The sequence below is a fragment of the Vulpes lagopus genome, chromosome 11 (genome assembly GCF_018345385.1).
Source record: "Vulpes lagopus strain Blue_001 chromosome 11, ASM1834538v1, whole genome shotgun sequence".
Taxonomy (NCBI): domain Eukaryota; kingdom Metazoa; phylum Chordata; class Mammalia; order Carnivora; family Canidae; genus Vulpes; species Vulpes lagopus.
In genome coordinates this window covers 82,845,621-82,868,716 of record NC_054834.1, presented here as the reverse complement: position 1 = coordinate 82,868,716, position 23,096 = coordinate 82,845,621, and the positions used below count along the sequence as shown (strand labels likewise).

The following is a 23,096-nucleotide window of genomic DNA, read 5'->3' as shown; positions in this document are numbered from 1 at the left end:
AACTGAAATTGAACTAAATTATTTCTAATGTTAACAATTTCATGTATAATACGAAATTCAAAGTATAATAATAAAATGAAAATCAGTGAATTCACTACCAAGTGCAAAAAATAGAACCAAGATTCCTTACCCCTCTGAGAGATTACTATGGTGATTGTTTATTATTGCCTTGCTTTTCCTTATGAGAGAAAAAAGTGTGTATGTGTATATATACTCACACTAAAAATACATTGTTTACTTTTGTGTAATTGTGAAACATATTATTGAAACTTGCTGTAGTTATTCTTCTTAATCTCTTTTCTCTTTCCTTTACACATGTAGCTATGATCTATTCAGTTTCATATGGGTGCAGTAGTCCATTATATGGCTTGAGTACAATTTTTTCTATTGTTGATTTATGTATGATTTTAATATTTTAAAACAACACTGCTATACATATGCATGTGTGTGGAGAAAAATGTCTTAGAGTATAAAACTGTAGATTTTGGGGGGAAGTGTCCACATAGACAATCATATCTCCAAATAATGTGAGTTCTGGGACCAATCCTCAAGCCTTTTCTTTGTTACTTTAGTTTCTAGGCCTTCAGTATAATGTTGCTTGAGGGTTAATAGTGGATATCTGTGTTTTATTCTTAAAATTGTGTACATTTCTCCTGAAATCTGATATTTGCTGCAGGCTTTGTTTGTCAAAACTTTAATCAGGTTAAATAAAAGCTGACTTTGTTTTGATAAAAGCTTTCTTCTTATCTATGAGGGGATGATATGGTCTTTCTACTTTCCTCTCTTAATGTGATAAATTGCATTTACAGATTTTCCCACTGTTAAACCAATCACATTTCTAGAAGAGACCTAACATAGTCATTTTTAATGTGATCAATTTTGTACATTTTGAATATGAGCAATTTTTGACCGTTTCTGTCTAGTATTTTTGTTCTATTTTGTTTTGTAATAATCCCATGTATTAGATACTGTTGTAATTTTATACTGTTATTATTTAATTAGACTTAAGAACATGTTTATCATTTTCTTTGTTCAACATTCCTTTTTGCCTTTGAAGATCATTTTTCTCATTTCCTGATGTACATTCTTTAAACGTATTATATTTAAATTTTTTTTGTTAGGAGGACCTAGGGATTGTAAGTTCTTTCAGTGCTTGGGTGTCTGGAAATATCTTTATTTGGTTTTTTATCTTGAACAAATTTAGGTTCAGAACAAACTATCTTGAACAAATTTAGGTTCAGTTATTTTCTCTAAATACTTTGAAGGTGTTATTCCACTGTCCCTGGCTTTCATTATTGCTGTTGAGAAGTCAGTTGAGCTTTCTTTCTTTTTAGTTAATTTATCTTTTCTTCCAGACTACCGTAAGAACTTCTGTATGTCTGGCATTCTGCAATTTCTCTCTGATGTGTTTGGTGTCTCTTCATTAATCTTGCTTGGAATTTTTGGACTTTTTTTTTTATTAAATTTCTAAAAATTTTATTTTAAGTAGCCTAATGTGGGGCTTGAACTCATGACCCCAAGATTAAGAGTTGCATGCCCTACTAACTGAGCTAACCAGGCACCCCTGGACTTCCTAATTCTGAGGATTTGTGACATTCCTCAGTTCTGGGAAATTCTGAACCATGATCTCCAAATAGTTCCTCCTTTCATTGCCTCTTTTGACCATTTTTTTTTAAAAAAGATTTTATTTATTTATTCATGAGAGACACAGAGAGAGAGAGAGGCAGAGACACAGGCAGAGGGAGAAGCAGGCTCCATGCAGGGAGCCCAACGTGGGACTCAATCCCAGGTCGCCAGGATCATGCCCTGGGCTGAAGGCAGCGCTAAACCGCTGAGCCACCCGAGCTGCCCTCTTTTGACCATTTTTAGAGAATTCATTGGATGCATGTTAGACCTTTTATGGTTTTTTCTCTTTTTTTTCTTGTCTCTTATTCTCCTCTATTTTCCATATTTGTGTCTTTGTATAGTATCTCTCATATTTATCTTCCAGTTCACTAATTTTGTCTTCAAATGTGTCTTATCTGCCATTTATCTCATCCATTTAGTTTTTTATTTTAATATTTTTCATGTCAAGAAAGTTTTCCTTCAATCAGAAAAAGATGGGAATTTATTGGGGTTTTTTTTGTTTGTTTTTTATTGAAGTGTAGTTGAGACACATTAGTTTTAGGTATGCAACATTGACAACTCAATACATTATACTGTGCTCACCACAGTGTAGCTACCATCTGTCAGCATATGATGTTATTATGATACCATTAACCGTATTCCCTATGCTGTACCTTTCATCCCAGTGACTTACTCATTCCATAACTGAAAGCCTGTACCTTTCACTACCCTTCATCCATTTGCCCATACTTCCTATTCCCTCTCCACTGACAACCATCAGTTTGTTCTCTGTATATATATATATGGTCAGTTTCTGCTTTTTTTTAAAATTTATTCATTTGTCTTGTTTTTTAGGTTCCACATATAAGTAAAATCATGTTATATTTGTCTTTCTGTCTGATTTATTTTACTTAGCATAATACCTTCTAGGTCCATCCATGTTGTTGCAAATGACAAGATCTCATTCCCTTTTCATGGCCGAATAATATTCTACTGCGTATCTATAGCCACATCTTCTTTATCTACTCATCTACTGATGGACACTTAGGTTGCTTCCATATCATGGCTATTGTAAATTAATGCAGCAATAAACATAGGAGTGCATATATCTTTTTGAATTAGTGGGGTTTTTTTGAAGGGGGCACATACTTAGTAGTAGAATTACTAGATCATATGCTATTTCTATTTTCAAGTTTTTAAGGACCTTCCCCACTGTTCTTCACAGGGGCTGCACCAGTTTCCATTCCACCAACAGTGCACAAAGGTTTCTTTTTCTCCACATCCTCACCAACACTTGTTCTTTCTTTCTTTTTGATTCTAGTCATTCCAACAGGTATGAGGTGCTATGTTATTGTGGTTTTGTTTTGCATTTACCTGATGAGTAGAGATGTTGAGCATCTTTTCATATGTCTGTAGGCCATTTGTATGTCTTCTATGGAAAAAATATCTATTCAGGTTGCCTGTCTATTTTTTAATCATACTATTTGTTTTTTGTGTGTATTGAGTGGTACAAGTTCTTTATATATTTTGGATACTACTCCTTATCAGATATATAATTTGTGAATATTTTCTCTTATTCCATGGGTTGGCTTTTCATTTTGTTGATGGTTTCCTTCTCTGTGGAAAAGCTTTTAATTTTGTTTTAGTCCCAAAAGTTTATTTTTGCACTTTTTTTCCCTGAGGAGTTGTCAAGATGTTTTATTCATACTTTTTCTTAAAACAAAACAAAACAAAACAAAACACTCTTTTTAACTTATGTTTTAATTTCCTCTTTGCTTTTTAAATATTTATTTTTATGTATTTTATACACTTAATTCTAGCATCTAATGTTTTGATGGTTTGATTTTACTTTTCGTTGTTTCAATTGATTCCAGCTTATGATACTTTATTTTCCCTTGTGCTCATGAATTTTTGTCTTGAGCTTAGGATTACTGTAACATTTTAAGACCTGGGCTTGATTTTTTCCTTCCCAAAAGTCAAGATTTAGATAATTTTATTTACAAAATTCCTGGTAAGAATGATTCATCCTTATATTAAGGACTTTTTTGGAAACATCTTGACTTGACACCCTCTGTGTGCTTTGGGCTGTGTTTCCTATCTTTCACAAATGGTTCATCAATTCTGAAATTCTAGGCTTTGAGATCAGCAAATGTCACCAGAGTGGCCACTTACTTCAGTGATTTCTTATAGCTCTCTGGATTCATGCATTCTTCTTGTTTTCCCCTCTGAGTATTTATCTTATTTATTTAGCAGTTCACTTGTACTTTTTTTAAATTCAGAATTTTTGATATTTACATTTAAATCATTATTTTGTTATGGCATAACTTAAATATATTAAAATGCATAAATCTTAGTATATGGCTTGATGAATTAAAAAAAGAAGTATACACATACGTACTCACCATCCAGATCAATATAGAGGAATTTACAACTCATCCCATATCCCTTTTTGTCTTTCATGCCCCTTCTCAGACTTTAAAAGATAGCTACTTTACCATATTCTCAGAAAATTCTCAGTTTGAATTTTCATTTAAAAGAGTCTCTATAAGGTTAATGTGTGTGTTTCCACTTTTTTGAAAAAGAGGTTTGGTCCTGATCTAATATTGTTTTAGGTTTACTGTTTCTTCAGCAGAGCTTAGCATCAATTCCTGGGCTTGTGGTTATGCTTCTCTTGTACTGTGTTTGTGTGACTAGCTAAAATGTTTAATATTTTTCTCTCTTAAAGGCACTCCGAGTCATGGGGAGAATAATGAGAGAGTGTTGGTATGCCAATGGGGCAGCCCGCCTAACGGCCCTTCGTATTAAGAAGACGATCTCTCAACTTTGCGTCAAAGAAGACTGCAAAGCCTAATGATGATAATTGTGTTAAAAAGAAGTCTCTCACAGCTTTTTTTTTTTTCTCATTTTCCCTCTTTCTGTGAATGTATTTCTCCTTTTTGTTGTTGTTGTTCTACCTCAAATATAATGCAGTACAGTATTTAAGAGCCCAGAGGCAGCATGGAAAAAATAACTCTAAAGTCAAGCACGGGCCAGAATTGACTTCATCTCCATGTTGTCTTTAATTTTATTTTGAAAAGCAGCATGTCAATTCATCTTTTTATTTAATACGAAAGATATTACAAAAATGTAAAATAAGCTAGACAAAAATAATACAAGTCATTAAGGTTTTATTTTACTTGAATCAAGAGCACATGAATGAAGAAAAAGAAATGTAAAAGCATTTTTTTGAGATGAAAACATATTCATTAAAAATGTGAACTAGAACATGTTATATCTCAGCAGAATTTTAGATTACATAATCTGTGGTTTTCTTTTTTTTTTAATTAAGAAGGATCTTTGAAAAAACTACATATTTCTCTGAACTCTAGTGTCTAAAACATTTGAAAGGGGAGGTGCTCAGTTGACAGATGGAAGTGAGGTCAAAGTAGCCAGTTTCTTGGCCTCCCCTCTTCCTGCTGCCCTGCTCTTCATAAATCGACTACCACAGCAGCCCCCAAAGCAGTATGAAAGCCACTACAGTTGTTACTCTCTCTCATTTACAAATGAGACATCTGACAGCTTGAGACATTGAGAAATCCCGAAAGTCACATAGTTAGTGGTGGAGCTGGCACTAGGTCCAAATCTTGTGATAATCCACACTGTAGACTTAGCTAGCTTCCTACTTTCCCTTTAATTCCCCTACAGTACTTTTCTGCCTATGCAGAAACAAGTCTTTCGTGATGGTATTTGTGATTTAGTCAAACAGAAGACAAATTGGGTCGTTCTGCACAGTCATAATGGACCTGCGTGAATTCTGAGGACAATATCCATTGACATTTTCCTCATAGAAATTTCATAGTCTGCCTATTTGTTAGATAAATAAAATGTTTTCTGAATTCTTCCAGAGATTAATCAGGCATAAAGACTCGTTCTTAGAAGAGATCTTTAAGACTTATTTCAGAGGTCCCCACTACTTTTGTACATACACACTTAGAAAGAATAGGAGGAGGAGGAAAGTAGGAAATGTTCTGAGAAAAAATATGAAAACTCTTTCAGTACCTAGAAGTAGTCATTTCCCTCCTCTTTCAAAATGAGCAAGTAGATGCAAAAGAAGGCTCCTGACACTTTAGCCTTTATTCTACTTTCTGTGGGGACAGAAGTGATGAATTCTGAATAATACATGGAACATTGAATATTTCATTCAAATCTATAATTCTGCTTTGGTAAAGGAGATTTAACATGGTATCTTTTGTTGTTCTAAAACATTATTTCCGAAGCTCTGTTCCTTAGTACATTCTTCTGTTGAGATGTTCCAAGACTGAAAGCGTTCTTTGATAGATTCTTAGAAAGTGATAGTACACATTAGCATATCATGTGCTTTGAGGAATCTAGCAGTAAAGAAATGTTACTTGAATATCTTTGAATTAAATTTCCCAAGTTATTTGACCATGGAACTTTTTTAATGAAGAGAGGGGAAACCTTTTTACTATCCCACATTTTAGTGTTCTGCACACCATAACTTGAGTAACAGTGTTTGAAAGGATATATCTATGTATTTTCATGCAGAGCACAATCTAGTGATTATAGTTCATTTTGCCATGGGATCTGTTACTGAATCCATCTTCATTTGACTGGGATGAGATATCGAAGGCAAATATCTGACAGCTGTGGTACTCTTACTCATGCAGTTATCCATTCATTAAATAAGATAGGGGACCCCATTTCTTCATTGCCACAGTATTGGGGCCAATAGAGAAAAGATGGATGGGATCTGCCCTCAGAGATTTTAAGACTAATTTGGAAATGGGAACAGGGATGTAGGTGTCAGGTTGGCAGAAGGAAATAAATACAAAGTAGGAAGTCTTGAGTTCCCTACAACAGTGGGTTCCAGAAATTATTTTCAATTTGCAAAACATTTAGAAAGTGTCTTTATTTGGCTATTGCAAACAATCCAAATTATGTAATCAGTTTTTTAAATTGCGTATATGAAGGGATTTTAAAAACTTACGTGAAGGAGTAATCTTGCTTGTGCTTAATACCTTGATTTCTCATAGATTGTTTTTGAATATATGAGAATAAAATTATTTATTTACTGTGGTTGTACTATAGTTATATGGTTGTTCAAATAAACGAGAATAGTATTTTCTGTTTTATTCACTTGTGTTGGGTGAATATACTCATTTAATTTCTGAGAGAATGTTTTAACATCTCCATTTTCCTTGATACTATGTTTTATAATTTATTTGGGTATGTCCAAATAGAACTCCATATTTTTATTGGTTCAGCTTCTACTCTAGAGAAATCTGTACATTTTGAGATTTTTTTTCTTGGTTTTGTGTTAGTTTACTATAGCTTCTGACTGACTAGTCTTACATCTTAATTACCAAACACACTTCTTAAGAAATAGGTTAACAGAAATGGTAAAAAAAAAAATTAAAAGCTCTAATTTTTCTTAATCCTCTACATGATTACAAATGGAAAATGCTCACTTACAAAAGCAGGATAAAGTTTAGAGCATAAAACAAGTTTATTGTATATACCTAGACTGTTAAAGTATGTATTATTTGTTTTTGATGGAGTGTCATTGTATAATATTTATTTCTTTTGAATTGTGTTATAAGCAAAAAAATATTCTTCTTAGGCTCAATGTGTCAGTGTTCTTTGCTCCTTTCAAATATTTTGACTTTGAGTATAATATGAACCTTGGGAAAATGCTATTTATGAAATGTTGGTACTGTATAAAGTGGTGATGGGGTTTCTATGCAGCATCACTTCCTTAAAATAAGGGAAACATTATTTGTTGTCAATATTAAGCATGAACTTGTTGCCTTTAAGCTACGCATTTAAGTGTGTAATTGTACAGATTCTGTTGTGTGCTTTCTTCTATGTCTAAAATATTTGGCATGTCACATCTAGAATTCTTAATTTATGTTCTGACTTGAAAGTTAAGTGAAACATGACTGTGTCGTGCACTATTTTAGGCATAGCACTTGCTTTTCATCTTTATACTTTCAATTAACTTTGCATTTTAAATTTCCATGATTGTATGAAAATAGTAACCTGGTTGCAGTGTCTGAAGACTTCAAAATCAGCTTTTATTTTAAAATGAAGATCTACGATAGATTCATTAGGTTACAAGTTCCATAAGATTTATTATTATTAATACTTCTACTATAGTAGAATTATTAAACAAAACTACTGTGATGGAATTTTGCCACCATGTGACTTACTGGGGCAGAGAAAACTCAGGGCTGTCTTAGAGTTTACGCAAAAATATCAGGGAACCTGCTGAGCAAGTTATCTGAAAGCAGGGAGCCCACGTTTGCCATTACATGAAATTCAAGTTAAAATTGCTTAGGAGGGCATATGTTTTGATTATTTATTTAAAATAAATATGGAGATTTTTATTTTAAATGAATTTATTAAAACAAATTCATTTAAAGTTTGGACATTTTATTTCCCATCAGGAAATTGAGAAAGTAACAGTAGCAAGTGAGTCAAGTTGATGGCGCTCAACGCCTTCAATAAAAGCATTCCTTTAAATAAATTTACAAATACAACATTTTAGGTTACTTGGAAATATTTAAGAATTCATATCTTAAAATGGTGTCATGGTTTTTGAAGATACTTTAAATATCCTCTCCATGTGAAACGTGTTCCTTCTATGTTTGACGCTGTTCTGTATTGGCTCCCTCCCTAAGGTAATGCCGACAGGGACTTTATGCACTATTTAGTGAACACAGTCATCCCTTTGCTTCTGATGGCTTATTCTAAACAGAAGAAAAAAATGTTGGTTGGAATACAAAAGTTTCGTTAAAAATGTTAATATTAAATAGAATTTCCATAATAGGCAGCTTTTATGGAAAGTGTTTCAATGCAAATTTTCCAATATTTGACACTCCCTTTTCTCTCTAGCTTTGCTTTTATGTTTATTTTTTTGCCTCCTTTTAAAAAATTCCCTACTGTCTTCCAAAATTATATTTAGTCCCAATTGTAAAAAGCAACTGTATTATTTAACTTAATCAATCTAATATTTTGCCTTCCAATGAAAAAGAATTCCTTGGTTGTCTAAGTTATTTAATATGTGTCACAGACAATAACAAAAACCAGAATTCGGAAATTGTTAAGGATGTAAGAGATTTTATAATTCAACTCCCAAATTGTATAGATGGTGAAACCAAGGATCAAAGATTAAAGTCACTCATCATTAGCAAAAATGATGACACCCACCACAGGGCTCTACCACATTTGCTAATTAAAAAATAATTAGCATGCATTGAGACTTACCTGGAATGTATACTGACATAATGCACCATTTAATGGTGTTGATCAAATCTCACTTCTCTCTTTCTTTTTTTTTTTTTCCTGCTAAAATAATTTGCTCACTCATGGTGGAGTCAGTGAGAAAAACTACAACAGACCAGGGAAAAGTCGTAAAATAGTTGTCATGTTAGGTAGGCAACCACTAAAGTGCTGAATGAAATTTAGGAATTGTGAGAATGTAGAATTTCTTTGTGCAAGTGGCAAGTAATGATGAGATACCTCATGCCTCTTGTTCCTCCTTTCTGTAAGGATTGTTCTTTTTATGCCTGGGAATGGGATGGGAGCAAGAGATGATAGGTAGTTGAATCTCAGACCATGGCTAGTAGCATATTGTCTTCTCTCGTCTCAGTTTGTCATTACTTTATGTTCTGCTTTTCTTCTGTAATTACTGTTCTTCTAGTCTTCTAGCCCATGTTCAGGTTGCTCCACACTGAACTTCCTGGCAAGATTTTAGTTTGCCATGCCCACATGTGAGAGGTCTCGTCTCCTGCCTTTTCCAGTGATTTTTCATTTGGCACAATGAAGAGAGTATTTCTTAAAGGCAGAGAAGATTTTCTTTTACATTTTAAAAAGACTACCAGTTAGTTACATTCTAGCTTTTAGCTAACATATAAGGAATGTCTACTTTTGCCTTAATGCCAATTCTTCAGAGATGATGACTTGGACAGAGAATGTGAAATCCAAGTCTCATAATGTGATTGCTAAATTTATTTCTGCTGTTTCATACAATCGCTTTGTTTTGCATCGGCCATCTTTTAGAATTAAGCTGTTATGGCATATGGTTTGTAACATAAGATTGTATTGAAATTAAGTAATAGTTCCCATTTTTAAAATCCCTCTGTTAAGAACTTCCAGGGTACTTCTTAATTCAGCTGTAGATTAACACAACATTTGGGAGAATATGCACACTGTTTCATCCTAGATTTTAATATATTCAGATATGACTATATTTTCTCATCACTGGTCCATGTTATTGTATAAGAAGAATTTCTCTCCAGATCTAATGGTTTTAAGATCTTTACACTGGGGCACGTGAACCTGAATGTTAATTGAGCCACAGAGCCCGAATGTATTAGGAAATGAGCTTTATATTGAGTGTCACCATATCCAGCTGGGTATATTGTACTTTACACAAGTACTCACCCCTGAGGGGAAGATAGGAGCTGAAATCTAACCTGCAATTGGCTCCTCCAACTCAAATATTTTTATATTTTTCAGAAATGCACCTTATGTGCAGAAAAAGGGTCCTGCTTGTACAACCTCAGAAAATGAGAATTAAACTTTCAAAATGCTTCTTGACATCTGCAAATTGACTAGAGAACTTTGGTGGGAAATTCTTTAGATCTTCATCCTAGCATTTCCAAGACAAGGAAAAGAGATTGTGTGTTTATTCTGTCGATTTAATTTTTCAGCCCCGACAATCTGCAGCAAGACACATGGACCCACATTTAATATCTCCGTTGAGTTGTCTTTCCATGTGTAAGCCTGTTCATTGGCTTTGCCTGTAAAGAGGCAACTACATGCCTACATTCTAACTAATGCAAGGATAAGATGAGATTTACTAGTATCTCCATTTCCTTAAATAGGCTGAAGACAAGTAATTAAATACTTTCCAAAAATCTAACTCTTTTTTCTATTTATATAAAGGATGTCTGACCCAAAATATTAACTTCTAGTTTCCACAATGACTAGTGTCAAGCTCTTGTACTCTTCTGAACCTAGACTGGAGAAAATTATTCAAACTTAATCTGTATTTCAGGTTTTAAAATGTCCTAAATCAGAAAATTAGATTCATATCTCAAAAAAAATTTTTGGATTGACTTTCAAAGTACTAATATTAATTATACTTTTCTTTTGGTAGTGTGACTTTTCTTATACCTAAGAACATATTACAAATGTCAAAACCACTGCATTTTGACATCGCAAAACATGCCTTGAACTCTTGAACTATTGTGAAAAGAATCACTGGTGTAAAGACTTATTGTAAGCTGGCTGATATTCATAAGTATGTAGCAAGATATTACTCTTGAACGGGCAGAGGCCCAAATGAATGTATATAAAGAATATGAAGAAATAAATTAGGTTTTAAATAAGAACTGGGCAATATATAGTATAAAAAATGCAGATGGCAATTTCTGTAGTTACAATTTTAATTGTTGAAACTGAAAAGAATTCCAAATTCCAAAGAGAAATGAATGATATTCAGATGTTTCATTAACTTCTAGTCTATGGAAATATGCATTTTGTAGTAACACGTATACTTATTTTCTTTAGAAATAATAGTATTTTAAAATTTAGTAAGAACTCAGTGATAGCCTTCATACCAAAATGTTTAACTTTACCAACAGCAAGTCAGAAAAGTATTTATTTTAAAGCTTTTTAAATATTATTGCATAACTTTCAGCTGCCTCCAATGTAAAGACTTATCTGCCTAAATGTTATATTTTTATGTATGCATTTCTGAAAATGTATTGTTTTGTAAAGTGGCCAAGTTAATAAATCAATCACTCCTTGCACTTGTTTCTGTGAAGCATATAGAGCTCTATTTTAAATAAAAAGAAAATGTATCCTATTTCGGTTTTTATGTTCTATTATTTTAAAATTGTCTTTATATTTGCATGCAGTAAATAGGAGGGTCTTGTAAATTCAAATGTTGGCTCCAATGGGTACTGGATTTTTCTTCCTTCTTCCTGGAAAAGACACTTGCTTCTTCAATAGGCATTTATTTCTCTATGTGAAACTTACCACAATAGTCTGTCTTGTTTTTTCTGTAGAGTAACCATTCCTTGTATTTATTGAAGGATGTATTGAAAGATTTCTGGGTAGGCCTGCTCTCAGGCCAAAAATTGCTTCCTTCACTTTTAAATAAAATCCTGAACACTCACATGGTCTACAACCACCTCCAGGGTATGGGGCCTGACAACTTCTGCGCCTTCATTTCTGGTATCCCCCCACCTCCAGCCCCAACTGTTCTCCAGACTGAGCTTCTTGGTGCTCCTTGAACTTGCAGGACAGTTGCCTGTCCCCAGGGGATTGTTCTCTTCCCTCTGCCTGGACCATCCTTCCTGCAGGTAGTCGGGTGGTGTAGGTCTCTGTCAAATACTATCACACCAAATGGTCTTTGGGGGCTGTTCTTTCTAGAGTAGCGCCCTTTATTATTCACTGTCCACTTAGCCTGTTTTGTTTTTCTTTATTGTACTTTGCATAAACTGGCATTATACTGTATCATAGACCCTGAACAGTAGAATTAGAGATCTTTTCATGTAAGTTTGAAGACGTCGTTTTAAAACATGAAGAATAATGTGTTGTGCACAATAAGAAATCGTCTGTGGGACTCATCACCCACCCTTCCCCTCCCTCATGTCTGTAATAAACCCAGTCAAGAAGTTTATCCAAATTCATAGTGGCTGCTGCAAAATGACATGATGGGAAAAATAGGTTGTGTGGTTTGTACTTTCAACCCTATGAAGCCGGTTGTTTTCTGGGACTCAGCATAGACACGCAGAATACTGCATTGGTTTTACTGCTGGTGTGGGTGTCCCTTTACTTCATTTTTTTTCACGTTGAGGTCAGTTTTATTCACATATCCTCATTGCATTAAGTAGGTACTAACCAGGTTCACACTTGAATATTCTCCCCAACAATCATTAAGTCAGGTTCTCATTTGGCTTCATGATTAGCTTCTTCCTGGAATTGTGGAGAAAAGCAAACTATTTGTCTTATGTCAGTCTAGATTGTGAAACTCCTGCCTGAAATAAGACAAATGATTTTGTTTCAGCAGGCCTGGCAGTAGCGGGTTTTTTCAGTGATGACTTTGCAATAGCCTCTCAGCATTTTTATTTTTTAACACCAATGTGTGCAAAGTGGATGAACATTCACAATGATGCAATAATTTACCTAATGAGTGAACTTAAAAGTGGGTAGTCACCTTTTTCGCTTAGGATAGATTCCTTGACATTGGGGGATAACTAAATCCAGGCTGTTTTATGGGATATTCTACAGGGGCAATTTTAAAGAAATGCTCTATGACTTTGAGCCTTGTTGTGGTTAAAGAGAGTATTTGAACTTTGAATAGTTTCTTTAAAATCTGTTTAATGACAAAAACTTTTATATAAAACAAAAACTTTTCTATAGAGAAATTCTTTATTATTGTTGTTGTTAATGCTGTATGTAACAAAATTGTAATTACCATCAATCTCTTCCATACTTAAAATAGATTCAAATTCTTTCCCTCTCAAATATTAATCTTTATCAACTAATAAAGATAAAAATAAATTTTTATCAAACATTGCTGCAAAGTGCATAGTATCATAACAGTTATTGCAGATGCTACTAAGAAAACAATAAGCTCCTGCATTTCAGAAAATAATCTGTTGAAAGAACATGAGGCGTGCACACAAACGGCCTGTCTAACCTTAGAAGCTAGTAACAGAAGAGATGTCATAAGGAAGAAAGTTATTGAGGCCGAGTGTGGATACAGATATAAATGATAGCAAAGAGTTGAATGAGGCATGAGTTAAGTTGGAATATTCAAGAAAATTTAGGAGTTGATGCTATAGGATGGGAAAGACTTGGGTAAGTAGGACAGACAGAGAGGTCCCTGGTAGGAAAAATGTCTGAAACAAAGACAGGAATGCTCAAGGCACTGAGCAATCTACAGGAGTAGAAAGGAGGGTTTTTATAAATTCAGATTACAGCATTTAAGCTTGATCCTGCCTTTGAGGGAGACTGAAGGTCTTACAGCAGCAACAATAATGGGACTTTGGGACAGGCATACCTTGAAGATCCTCCTAGCTCAACTTCAGACCACTGCAATAAAGCAAATAAATACCACAATAAAATGAGTCAAATGAATTTTTTGGTTTCCTAGTACATATAGAAGTTATGTTTATACTCTGCTATTGTCTTTTGAGTGTGCAATAGTATTACATCTAAAAAAGCAATGCAAATACCTTAATTAAAAATGCTTTATTGAAAAAAAAATGCTTTATTGCTAAAAAGTGCTAACCATCATCTGAGCTTTCAGCAAGTCTTAGTTTATGACCCCAGATGACCATAACAAATAAAATAACAATGAAGAACTTTCAGATATTGCAAGAATTATCAAAATGCAGCACAGAGGCACAAAGTGAGCAGATGCTGTCACAGAAATGGCACTCAGGGACTCACCTAACACAGGGTTGCCACAAACCTTGAATTTGCAAAAAGCACAATAGCTGTGAAGTGCAATAAATTGAAGCACAATAAAACAAAGCTACGCCTGACTTTCTTAAAGGAATTTAAAAAGTTACCTTCTTAGGAGATATATCAAAGAGACCTGAAGATCCCTCCATTACCTTTCCTCTCTAATTGCTGGATGTTTAGAGACAGCAGACAGGTGAAGAATTTTAAGATGAGCTGTACAGTTGGTGTGATGTAGGTGTCTTTATATGGTGCTTTCCCCCCACTTTTTAATGTGTCTTAAAAGCAAAGCAGAATATATTCACAAGGAAGATAAAAAAATTAAAGATTATGAAAGATTTTATCCTTAATAGTTTGGTTTTATTGCAAATATGAATTTTATAACACACACATAGAAACAAGCATTTATAAAGGTCTTCCTCATAATTCCATCTCCACATGAAAAATTTCCAGGTGCCACTGAACTGTGTGCAGTACATTTCAAATATAATCAAATTGGGCTTAGAAATACTAATGGTGATTTCATAGAAGAACCCTTGCTTCAGCAACTTAGGAAATTACACTTGATTTTCTTTTGAGTGTTACTCAATTGTGCTTGAAATTGTTCATTTGAACTCTTCCAAACAAGAAGCAGGTGGTTAAATGTGGGCACTGTTTAACATTTACACAAAACATTCCAAACACAATGCACTTTTGCCCTTTGAATGTCAACCAGCTTTCTTCTCTCCCATAGCCCGTCCTTTCTTGGCCATTTGATTTGACCTCGCTACATCCCTGAAAGGAGAATTGGTTCAAAAGTAGTTACCTGCTAGGAAGCATTAGGCTATTTTTATAATCTTCCTGCTAAAGCTTTTAATGTGGCAACTGCTGGTTACTGAAGCAGTTTAAGAAAAAGGAACTGCTGAGTCTGCCTTTTTTTTTTTTTTAAATAGTAAAACACAAGGTGACACAGAGATAGAAGTGAACCAGAACAGGGAAATAGAGCCTAGTTTTCTGCACAGAGCAAAAGCAAGACTGCAAAACACATTTCAATTCTATACTGCAATCAAGATCTTTGCTTTTATATAATACGTGAACTAGTTCATGAAGTGCACTTTTCTCAAAGTCAGCTTTTCCTTTACCAGAAATACATGGGTGATATCATGAACTTCTTACTGAGAATCCATTTGCTACAAAGTACTTAGTAAATACCCCAAATTTACAATCAGGTAGGAAGATGACATTGAGAAACACATAGACTTGGCTATTTATTATTTCTTCTTTCCTTCCTGAAACAAACTTTTGTAGAAGTAGGGTACCATTTCCTGTCCCCATCTCCTTTCTGCCCGTCCACTTTCTCTGTCCACCACAGTGGACCTTTTGCTCTCGTTACTCTTCTATCTGCCTTCCCTATGCTTACAAATGGCATTATGTAGCCTAGAGCATCATTAATTTATCATAATCTACCTTTAATACTGTCATATCACTTTATATATGATGTAAGAACTTTACAAAACAGGTTTTCATTTTCTTTCTCTTGTCCTTTGTGCTTCTGTTGTTGTACGATGTCCTTTTATATATGTTATAATTTCACAATATATTGATTTAATTTTTGCTTTAAACTGTGAATTATATGTTAAATAATTAAGTTACATTTAAAATTTTAATTTTTGTTTTTTAAAGATTTTATTTATTTATTTTGAGAGGGGAGAGGGGCAGAGGGAGAGGGGCAAGCAGATTCCCCACTGAGCATGGAGCTGGACACAGGGCTTGATCTCATGACCGTGAGATCATGACCTAAGCTGAAACCAAGAGGCAGATGCTTAACTGACTGAGCCACCCAGGTGCCCCAAATTTAAGACTTTTAAATGAGGATTATTTCCCATCATATTTACTATATCTTCATTTTCTTGTGTGTAGATTTGCATTTTATTTATTTTTTAAAATATTTCATTTACTTATTTGAGAGAGAGAGCATGAGCAGGGGGGAGGGGCAGAGAGAGAGGGACAAGCAAACTCTCCACTGAATGGGGAACCCATTTAGGGGCTTGATCTCAGGACCCTGAGATTATGACCTGAGCTCAAAGGCAGACACCCAACCGACTGAGCCACCCAGGCGCCCCTAGATTTGAGTTTTAATCTGATATGTTCTTCAGTAGAAAATTTTCCTTTAACTTTCCTTGTACAGAATTGAATTTTCTCAGCTTTTGTTAATCTGCAAATACCTTTTTGCAAATATTGTTGAATATTTTCATTGGACATAGAATTCTAAATTAACAGTTTCTTTTTTTGTTTGTGAGTCTCTTTTGTCAGTACTTTAAAGTCATTGTTTCATTATCTCCCCGTTTGCATTGTTTTTGATAAGAAAGGCAGCATTAATTCTTGTCTTCTCCTGTGTTGTGGCCTTTTTATACTGTTCTAAGATTTCCTCTTTTCCCCATGTCTTCATGAATCAGATTATGATGGGCCTTGGTGGAGTTCTTTGTTTATATTCTACTTTTGTTTTAGTGAATTTCCTGGATCTGCATGTGTACAATTTTCATCAAATCTGGAAAATTTCTAATCCCCATAATTTCTTCAGAATGTTTCTACCCCATGAACTGTCTTCTCTTGTAGAGATCTTCAAATACACACCTGTGAGACATCTTGGCATTGCTCTATTGGTAACTGAGTTTCTGTTTGTTTTTTCTGCTGCTTTTTTTCCTCTCTGTGCTTCAAACTTGATTTATTTTGATTACCTGTGACTTCAAGTTCATTACTCCATTCTTTTGCATTTTCCACTCTCCTGACACACCATCTTGGTGAAATTTTCATTTCAGAAATATTGTATTTTTCATCTTGAGAAGTATCACTTAAATCTTTTTTTTATACCGTATCTCTTCTCATTAGTTTCATGTGTACTTTACTTTGTGTACTTTGTATTTTAGTCCTGAAGTGTTTTTATAAAATCTTTGTCTTCCTCTAGGGCTGTTTTTTGAATTGTCTTTTCTCTTGTTTATGGATCATATTTTCTTTATTTGCATGTCTAGTAATTTTTAATTAGATTCTGGACATTGTATAGGTTAAATAATTGAGTTTCTGGATTTTATTGTCATTTTTTTTTTCCTGGAGATTTGAAGTTTGATTTAGAAGGCATTTAGAATAGTTTTATTCTTTCAAGTCTTGTTTTAATCTTTGTTAGGATAGGTCTAGAGTAGCCTAACCCTAGGTCTACTTTAGCCATACAGGAAAAGTGGGACTCTTAGGATTTCAACCACGTGCCGCAGGTTTTGATAAACTTTCTATACTCTGCTGGTCAGAACTCAAACATCTGCTAGCCCTGTGTGAACTTGGCAAATTGTCCAGTTCACAGATTCTCAGTAAGTGTTCTTTGCCTTGTCTTACGAAAATGCACCTAAGTAGTCTTAGCACTTAGCAAAAGATTCAAAGTTCTCTTAGTGCAGACTTTTGAAGCTATTTCTCTGTAAAACTCCCCCTTATTCTGCAAATATGAGTTATCTTAGCCTTCTCAAATACAGTCTCTGTCTCTACAACTCAGCAAACTGCCACACTTAGCTTGCTTCCTCCTTTCTCACATTCCTCCAAGAAGTGCCTCTGGGAAAAGAACCCAGGCAATAATGGGGATGCTTGTTTCATGTGTTTCCCTTGTTTTAGGGATTATAATACTGTATGTCCTATTGTTAAATGTCTGATATAAATATATATATATATATATATATATATATATATATATATATACTATGTATATATATAAACATGTATATTATATATAAAATCTTACATTTCTATTTCACACTTATATTGCACATATATTTATTTCAGATATTTAACATTTTAAATTCAATTTAGTTAATATACAGTGCAGTACTGCTTCAGGAGCAGAATCCAGTGATTCTTCACTGACATACAAAACCTAGTACTCATCCCAAGTGCCCTCTTTAATGCCCATCATCTATTTAGCCCATTCTCCCACCCACCTCCCTCCAGCAACTCTCAGTTTGTTTTCTAGTTAAGAGTCTCTTATGGTTTGCCTTCCTCTCTGTTTTTATCTTATTTTATTTTTCCTTCCATTCCCCTATGTTCATCTTTTTGTTTCTTAAATTCCACATATGAGTGTAATCATATGGTCTTTGTCTTTCTCTGACTAACTTATGTCACTTAGCATTATACACTCTAGCTCCAACCACATTGTTTCAAATTGCAAGATTTCATTCTTTTTGATCGCCAAGTAATATTCCATTATATACATATCATATCTTCTTTATCCATTCTTCAGTTGATGGACGTTTGGGCTTTTTCCATAATTTGGCTATTGTTGATGTTGATAGTGCTGCTATAAACATTGGGGTGCATGTGCTCCTTTGAATCAGCATTTTTGTATCTGAATAAATACCTACTAGTACAACTGCTGAGTCATAGAGTAGTTCTATTTTTAACTTTTTGAGGAACCTTCATACTGTTTTCCAGAGTGGCTGCACCAGTTTGCATTTACAGCAAGAGTGGAAAAGTGTTCCCCTTTCTCTGCATCCTTGCCAATACCAGTTGTTTCCTGAGTTGTTAAGTTTAGCCATTCTGAGTGGTGGAAGGTGGTGTGTCCCTGATGTTGAGCATCTTTTCATGTGTCTATTAGTCATCTAGATGTCTTCTTTGGAAAAGTGTCTATTCATGTCTTCTGCCCAAAACTTAACTGGATTATTTGTTTTTTGGGCATTGAATTTGATAAGTTCATTATTGATTTTAGATACTAACCCTTCATCAGTTATGTCGTTTGCAAATATCTTCTCCCATTCCATCATTGTCTTTAGTTTTGTTATTGTTTCCTTTGCTCTGCAGAAGCTTTTTATCGTAATGAGTTCCCAATAGTTTATTTATTGCTTTTGTTTCCCTTGCCTCTGGAGACATGTCTAGTAAGAAGCTGCTGCAACCAAGGTCAAAGAGGTTGCTGCCTCTAGGATCAGGATGGGGTCTTGTCTTACATTTAAGTGTTTTATCCATTTTGAATTTATTTTTGTGAATGGTGAGAAAGTGGTCTAGTTTCATGTGGCTAGAATGTGGCTGTCCAGTTTTCCCAAGACCATTTGTTGAAAAGACTGTCTTTTTTCCATTGGATAATCTTCCTTGCTTTGTTGAAGATTAGTTGACCATATAGTTTTGGGTTCATTTCTGGGTTTTCTACTCTGTTCCATTGATCTGTGTGTCTGTTTTTGAACCAGTACCATACTGTTTTGATTGCAGCTTTTAAATACAGCTTGAAGTCCAGAATTGTGATGCTTCCTGCCTTTCTTTCATTTTCTACATTATCTTGGCTATTTAGATTATTTTCTGGTTCCATACAAATTTTAGCATTATTTGTTCTAGCTCAGTGAAAGATGCTGGTGTTATTTCGATAGGGACTTCATTAAATATGTAGATTGCTTTGGATAGCATAGACATTTTAACAATATTTGTTTTTCCAATCCATGAACATGGACTGATTTTCCATTTTTTGTGCCTTCTTCAATTTCTTTCATAAGTGGTCTATAGTTTTCAGCAGATAGATCTTTATCTCTTTGCTTAGGTTTATTCCTAGGTATCTTATGGTTTTTGGTGCAATTGTAAATGGGATAAATTATTTCATTTTTCTTTCTTCTGTCTCATTGTTAGTGTATAGAAATGCAGCAGATTTCTGTACATTGATATTATATCCTTTGACTTTGCTGAATTCATGTATCAGTTCTAGCAATATTTGGGTGGTCTTTCAGGTTTTCTACATAGAGTGTCATGTCATCTATAAATAGTGAAAGTTTGATTTCCTCTTTGCTTATTTATTTCTTTTTGTTGTCTGATTGCTGAGGCTAGGACTTCCAGTACTATGTTGAACAACAGTGATGAGAGTGGACATCTCTGTCCTCCCTCTTAGGAGAAAAGCTTTCAGTTTTCTCCCATTGAGGATGTTACTAGCTGTAGGTCTTTCATATATGGCTTTTATGATATTGAGGTATGTTCCTTCTATCCCTACTTTCTCGAGGGTTTTTATCAAGAAAGGATATTCTATTTTGTCAAATGCTTTTTCTGCATCTATTAAGAGGATCATATGGTTCTTATCTTTTCTTTTATTCATGTGGTATATCAGATTGATTTGTGAATACCGAACCACCCGTGCAACCCAGGAATAAATCCCACTTGATCATGGTGAATAATTCTTTTAATGTACTGATGGATTTGATTAGCTAGTATCTTGTTGAAAATTTTTTGCATTTATGTTCAACAGGGATATTGGTCTGTAACTCTCCTTTTTAGTGGAGTCTTTGTCTGGCTTTGGATTAAAGGTGATGCTGGCTTCCCAGAATGAGTTTGGAAGTTTTCCTCCCATTTCTATTTTTTGGAACAGTTTCAGAGTAACAGGTATTAATTATTCTTTAAATGTTTGGTAGAATTCCTGTGGGAAGCCATCTAGCCCTGGACTTTTGTTTGTTGGGAAATTTTTGATTAGTATTTCTATTTCTTGGCTGGTTATGGGTTTGTTCAGGTTTTCTATTTTTTTTTCCTGTTTCAGTTGATATAGTTTATATGCTTCTAAGAATTTACCCATTTCTTCCAGATTGCCCAATTTATTGGCATGCAACTGCTTATTATAGTCTCTTATAATTGTATTTCTTCAGTGTTGGTTGTGATCTCTCCTCTTTCATTCATGATTTTTATTTATTTGGGTCCTTTCTCTTTTCTTTTTTAATAAGTCTGGCTAGGAGGTTATAAATTTTGTTAATTCTTTCAAAGAACCAGCTCCTAGTTTCTTTGATCTGTTCTACCCTTGACATTGCTTTTTAAATTTCTGTGTCTTTTATTTCTCCCCCAATCTTTATTATTTCCCTTGTTCTCTGGCTTTAGGCTATATTTACTGTTCTTTTTCTAGTTCCTTTAACTGTATGTTTAGGTTGTGTATTTGAGACCTTTTTTGCTTCTTGAGGAAGGCCTATATTGTTATATACTTCTCTCTTATGACCACCTTTGCTGCAACCCAAAGGTTTTGGACTGTCACATTTTCATTTGCTTCCATGTAATTTTTAAATTTCTTCTTTAATTTCCTTGTTAACCCATTCATTCTTTAGTAAAATGTTCTTTAACATCCATGTATTGTGGTCTTTCCAAATTCTTCCCTATGGTTGACTTCAAGTTTCATTGCATTGTGGTCTGCAAATATGTGTTCTATGATCTCCATCTTTTTGTACTAGTTGAGGTCTGACTTGTGACCCAGGATGGGATCTATTCTGGAGAATGTTCCACGTGTACTTGAAAAGAATGTGCATTCTACTACTTTAGAACGAAATGCTCTGAATATATCTGTTAAGTCCATCTGGTCCAGTGTGTCATTCAAAGCTATGATTTCTGTTTTGATCTTCTGCTTAGATGATCTGTCCACTGCTGTGAGTGGGGGTTTAAAGTCCCCTACTATTATTGTATTATAATCAATCAGTTTCTTAATGTCTGTTATTAACTGATTTATATATTTGGCTGCTCCCAAGTTGGGGGTATAAATATTTACAATTGCTATATCTTCTTGTTGGACAGACCCTTTTATTATTATATAGTGCCCTTCTCAATCTCTTATGGTTTAAAATCCAGTTTGTCTGATGTAAGTATGGCTACTCTAGCTTTCTTTTGATGTCCATTAGCATGATAGATGGTTCTCTACCCACTCACTTTCAATATGGAGATATCTTTGTGTCTAAAATAAGTCTCTTGTAAGCAGCATATTGATGAGTCTTGTTTTCTTTTTCATCTATTCAGATACCCTATGTCTTTTGCTTGAAACATTGAGTCCATTTACATTCAGAGAAATTATTGATAGATAAAAATTTATTGCCAATGTATTACCTGGAAAGTCACTATTCTTGTAGATTGTCTCTGTTCCTTCCTAGTCTTTGTTGCTTTTGGTTTCTCTTTCCTGCCCAAAGGGTCCCCCTTAGTATTTCTTGCAGAGCTTGATTAATGTTCATGAATTCCTTAAGTTTTTGCTTGTCTTGGAAACTCTATCTCTCCTATTTTGAATGATAGCTTTGCTGCGTAAAGTATTCTTGGCTGCATGCTTTTGACACTTAGCCCATTGACTATATCATGTAACTATCTTCTGGCCTGCAAAGTTTCTGTGGCCAGCTCTGCTGCTCACCTTATGTATCTACTCCTGTAGGTTAAGGGCATTGTCCCTAGCTGCTTTCAGAATTATCTTTTTATCCTTGTATTTTGCAAGTTTCACTATGCTATATCTTGGTGTTGACCTGGTTTTGTTGATTTTGAGGGCAGTTCTCTGTGCCTCTTGGACTTGTGTGCCTGTTTCCTTCCCCATATCAGGGACATTCTCTGCTATAATTTGTTCAAATAAACCCTCTGCCCCCTTTCCCACTCTTCTTCTTCTGGGACTCCTATGATACAGATATTATTGTGCTTTGTGGAATCCCTTAGTTCCTTAACTTACATTCAGTCAGCTTTGCAACTCAGTTATAGCATGTTTTATGTTCCCTGACTAGGTTTTAGGTCTTTTATCTCTCCAGCTAGGGTTACTCTGGTGTTTTTTATGCTTTTTTCAAGCCCAACTAGTATTCTTATGACTGTTGTTCTAAATTCCTATTCAGATATATTGTTTATATAAATATTGTATATATTTGTTTAAATTTATCTATAGCAAATCCTTGGCTGTGATTCTTTCTTTTGAGGAGAATTCCTCCATTTTGTCATTACGCCTAGGTATTATGTTTCCTGCTCCTGAGAGTAATGCTGTATTAAGAAGGAGTCCTACGTTGTCCAGGGCCTAGTGCTTCAGGAAGTGTTTCTGGTGTATGCTTTGTGCACTCTGCTGTGTTTTAGCTGTTCTTTCCCACAGATCAGTTCTCTGCAGAGTTCCTTCTTGCTTGCAGTGGGGAGTTTTTGGACCTGAACTAGTTGTGCTTTGATTTGTTTGTTAAGATAAGCCTGGTTGAAAAAACAAAAACAAAACAAAAACAAAACAAACAAACAAACAAAAAACCGACCTTATCCAAGAAAAGAGAAAAGGA

The 23,096-nt window shown here is 34.4% G+C and overlaps 1 protein-coding gene across 4 annotated transcripts in view; it reads left to right on the top strand.

The window, feature by feature from the left end:
- The window catches only part of ACVR1C (activin A receptor type 1C), an 80,623-nt gene extending 69,144 nt beyond the window's left edge, over positions 1-11,479 (top strand). For all 4 annotated transcript variants that reach the window (XM_041722038.1, XM_041722039.1, XM_041722037.1 and 1 more), the window contains one exon: positions 4,331-11,479. In XM_041722038.1, the coding sequence (XP_041577972.1) occupies positions 4,331-4,456 (126 nt within the window). In that variant the 3' untranslated portion in view covers positions 4,457-11,479. The remainder of the gene's footprint in view (positions 1-4,330) is intronic.
- Positions 11,480-23,096: the final 11,617 nt, after the last annotated feature.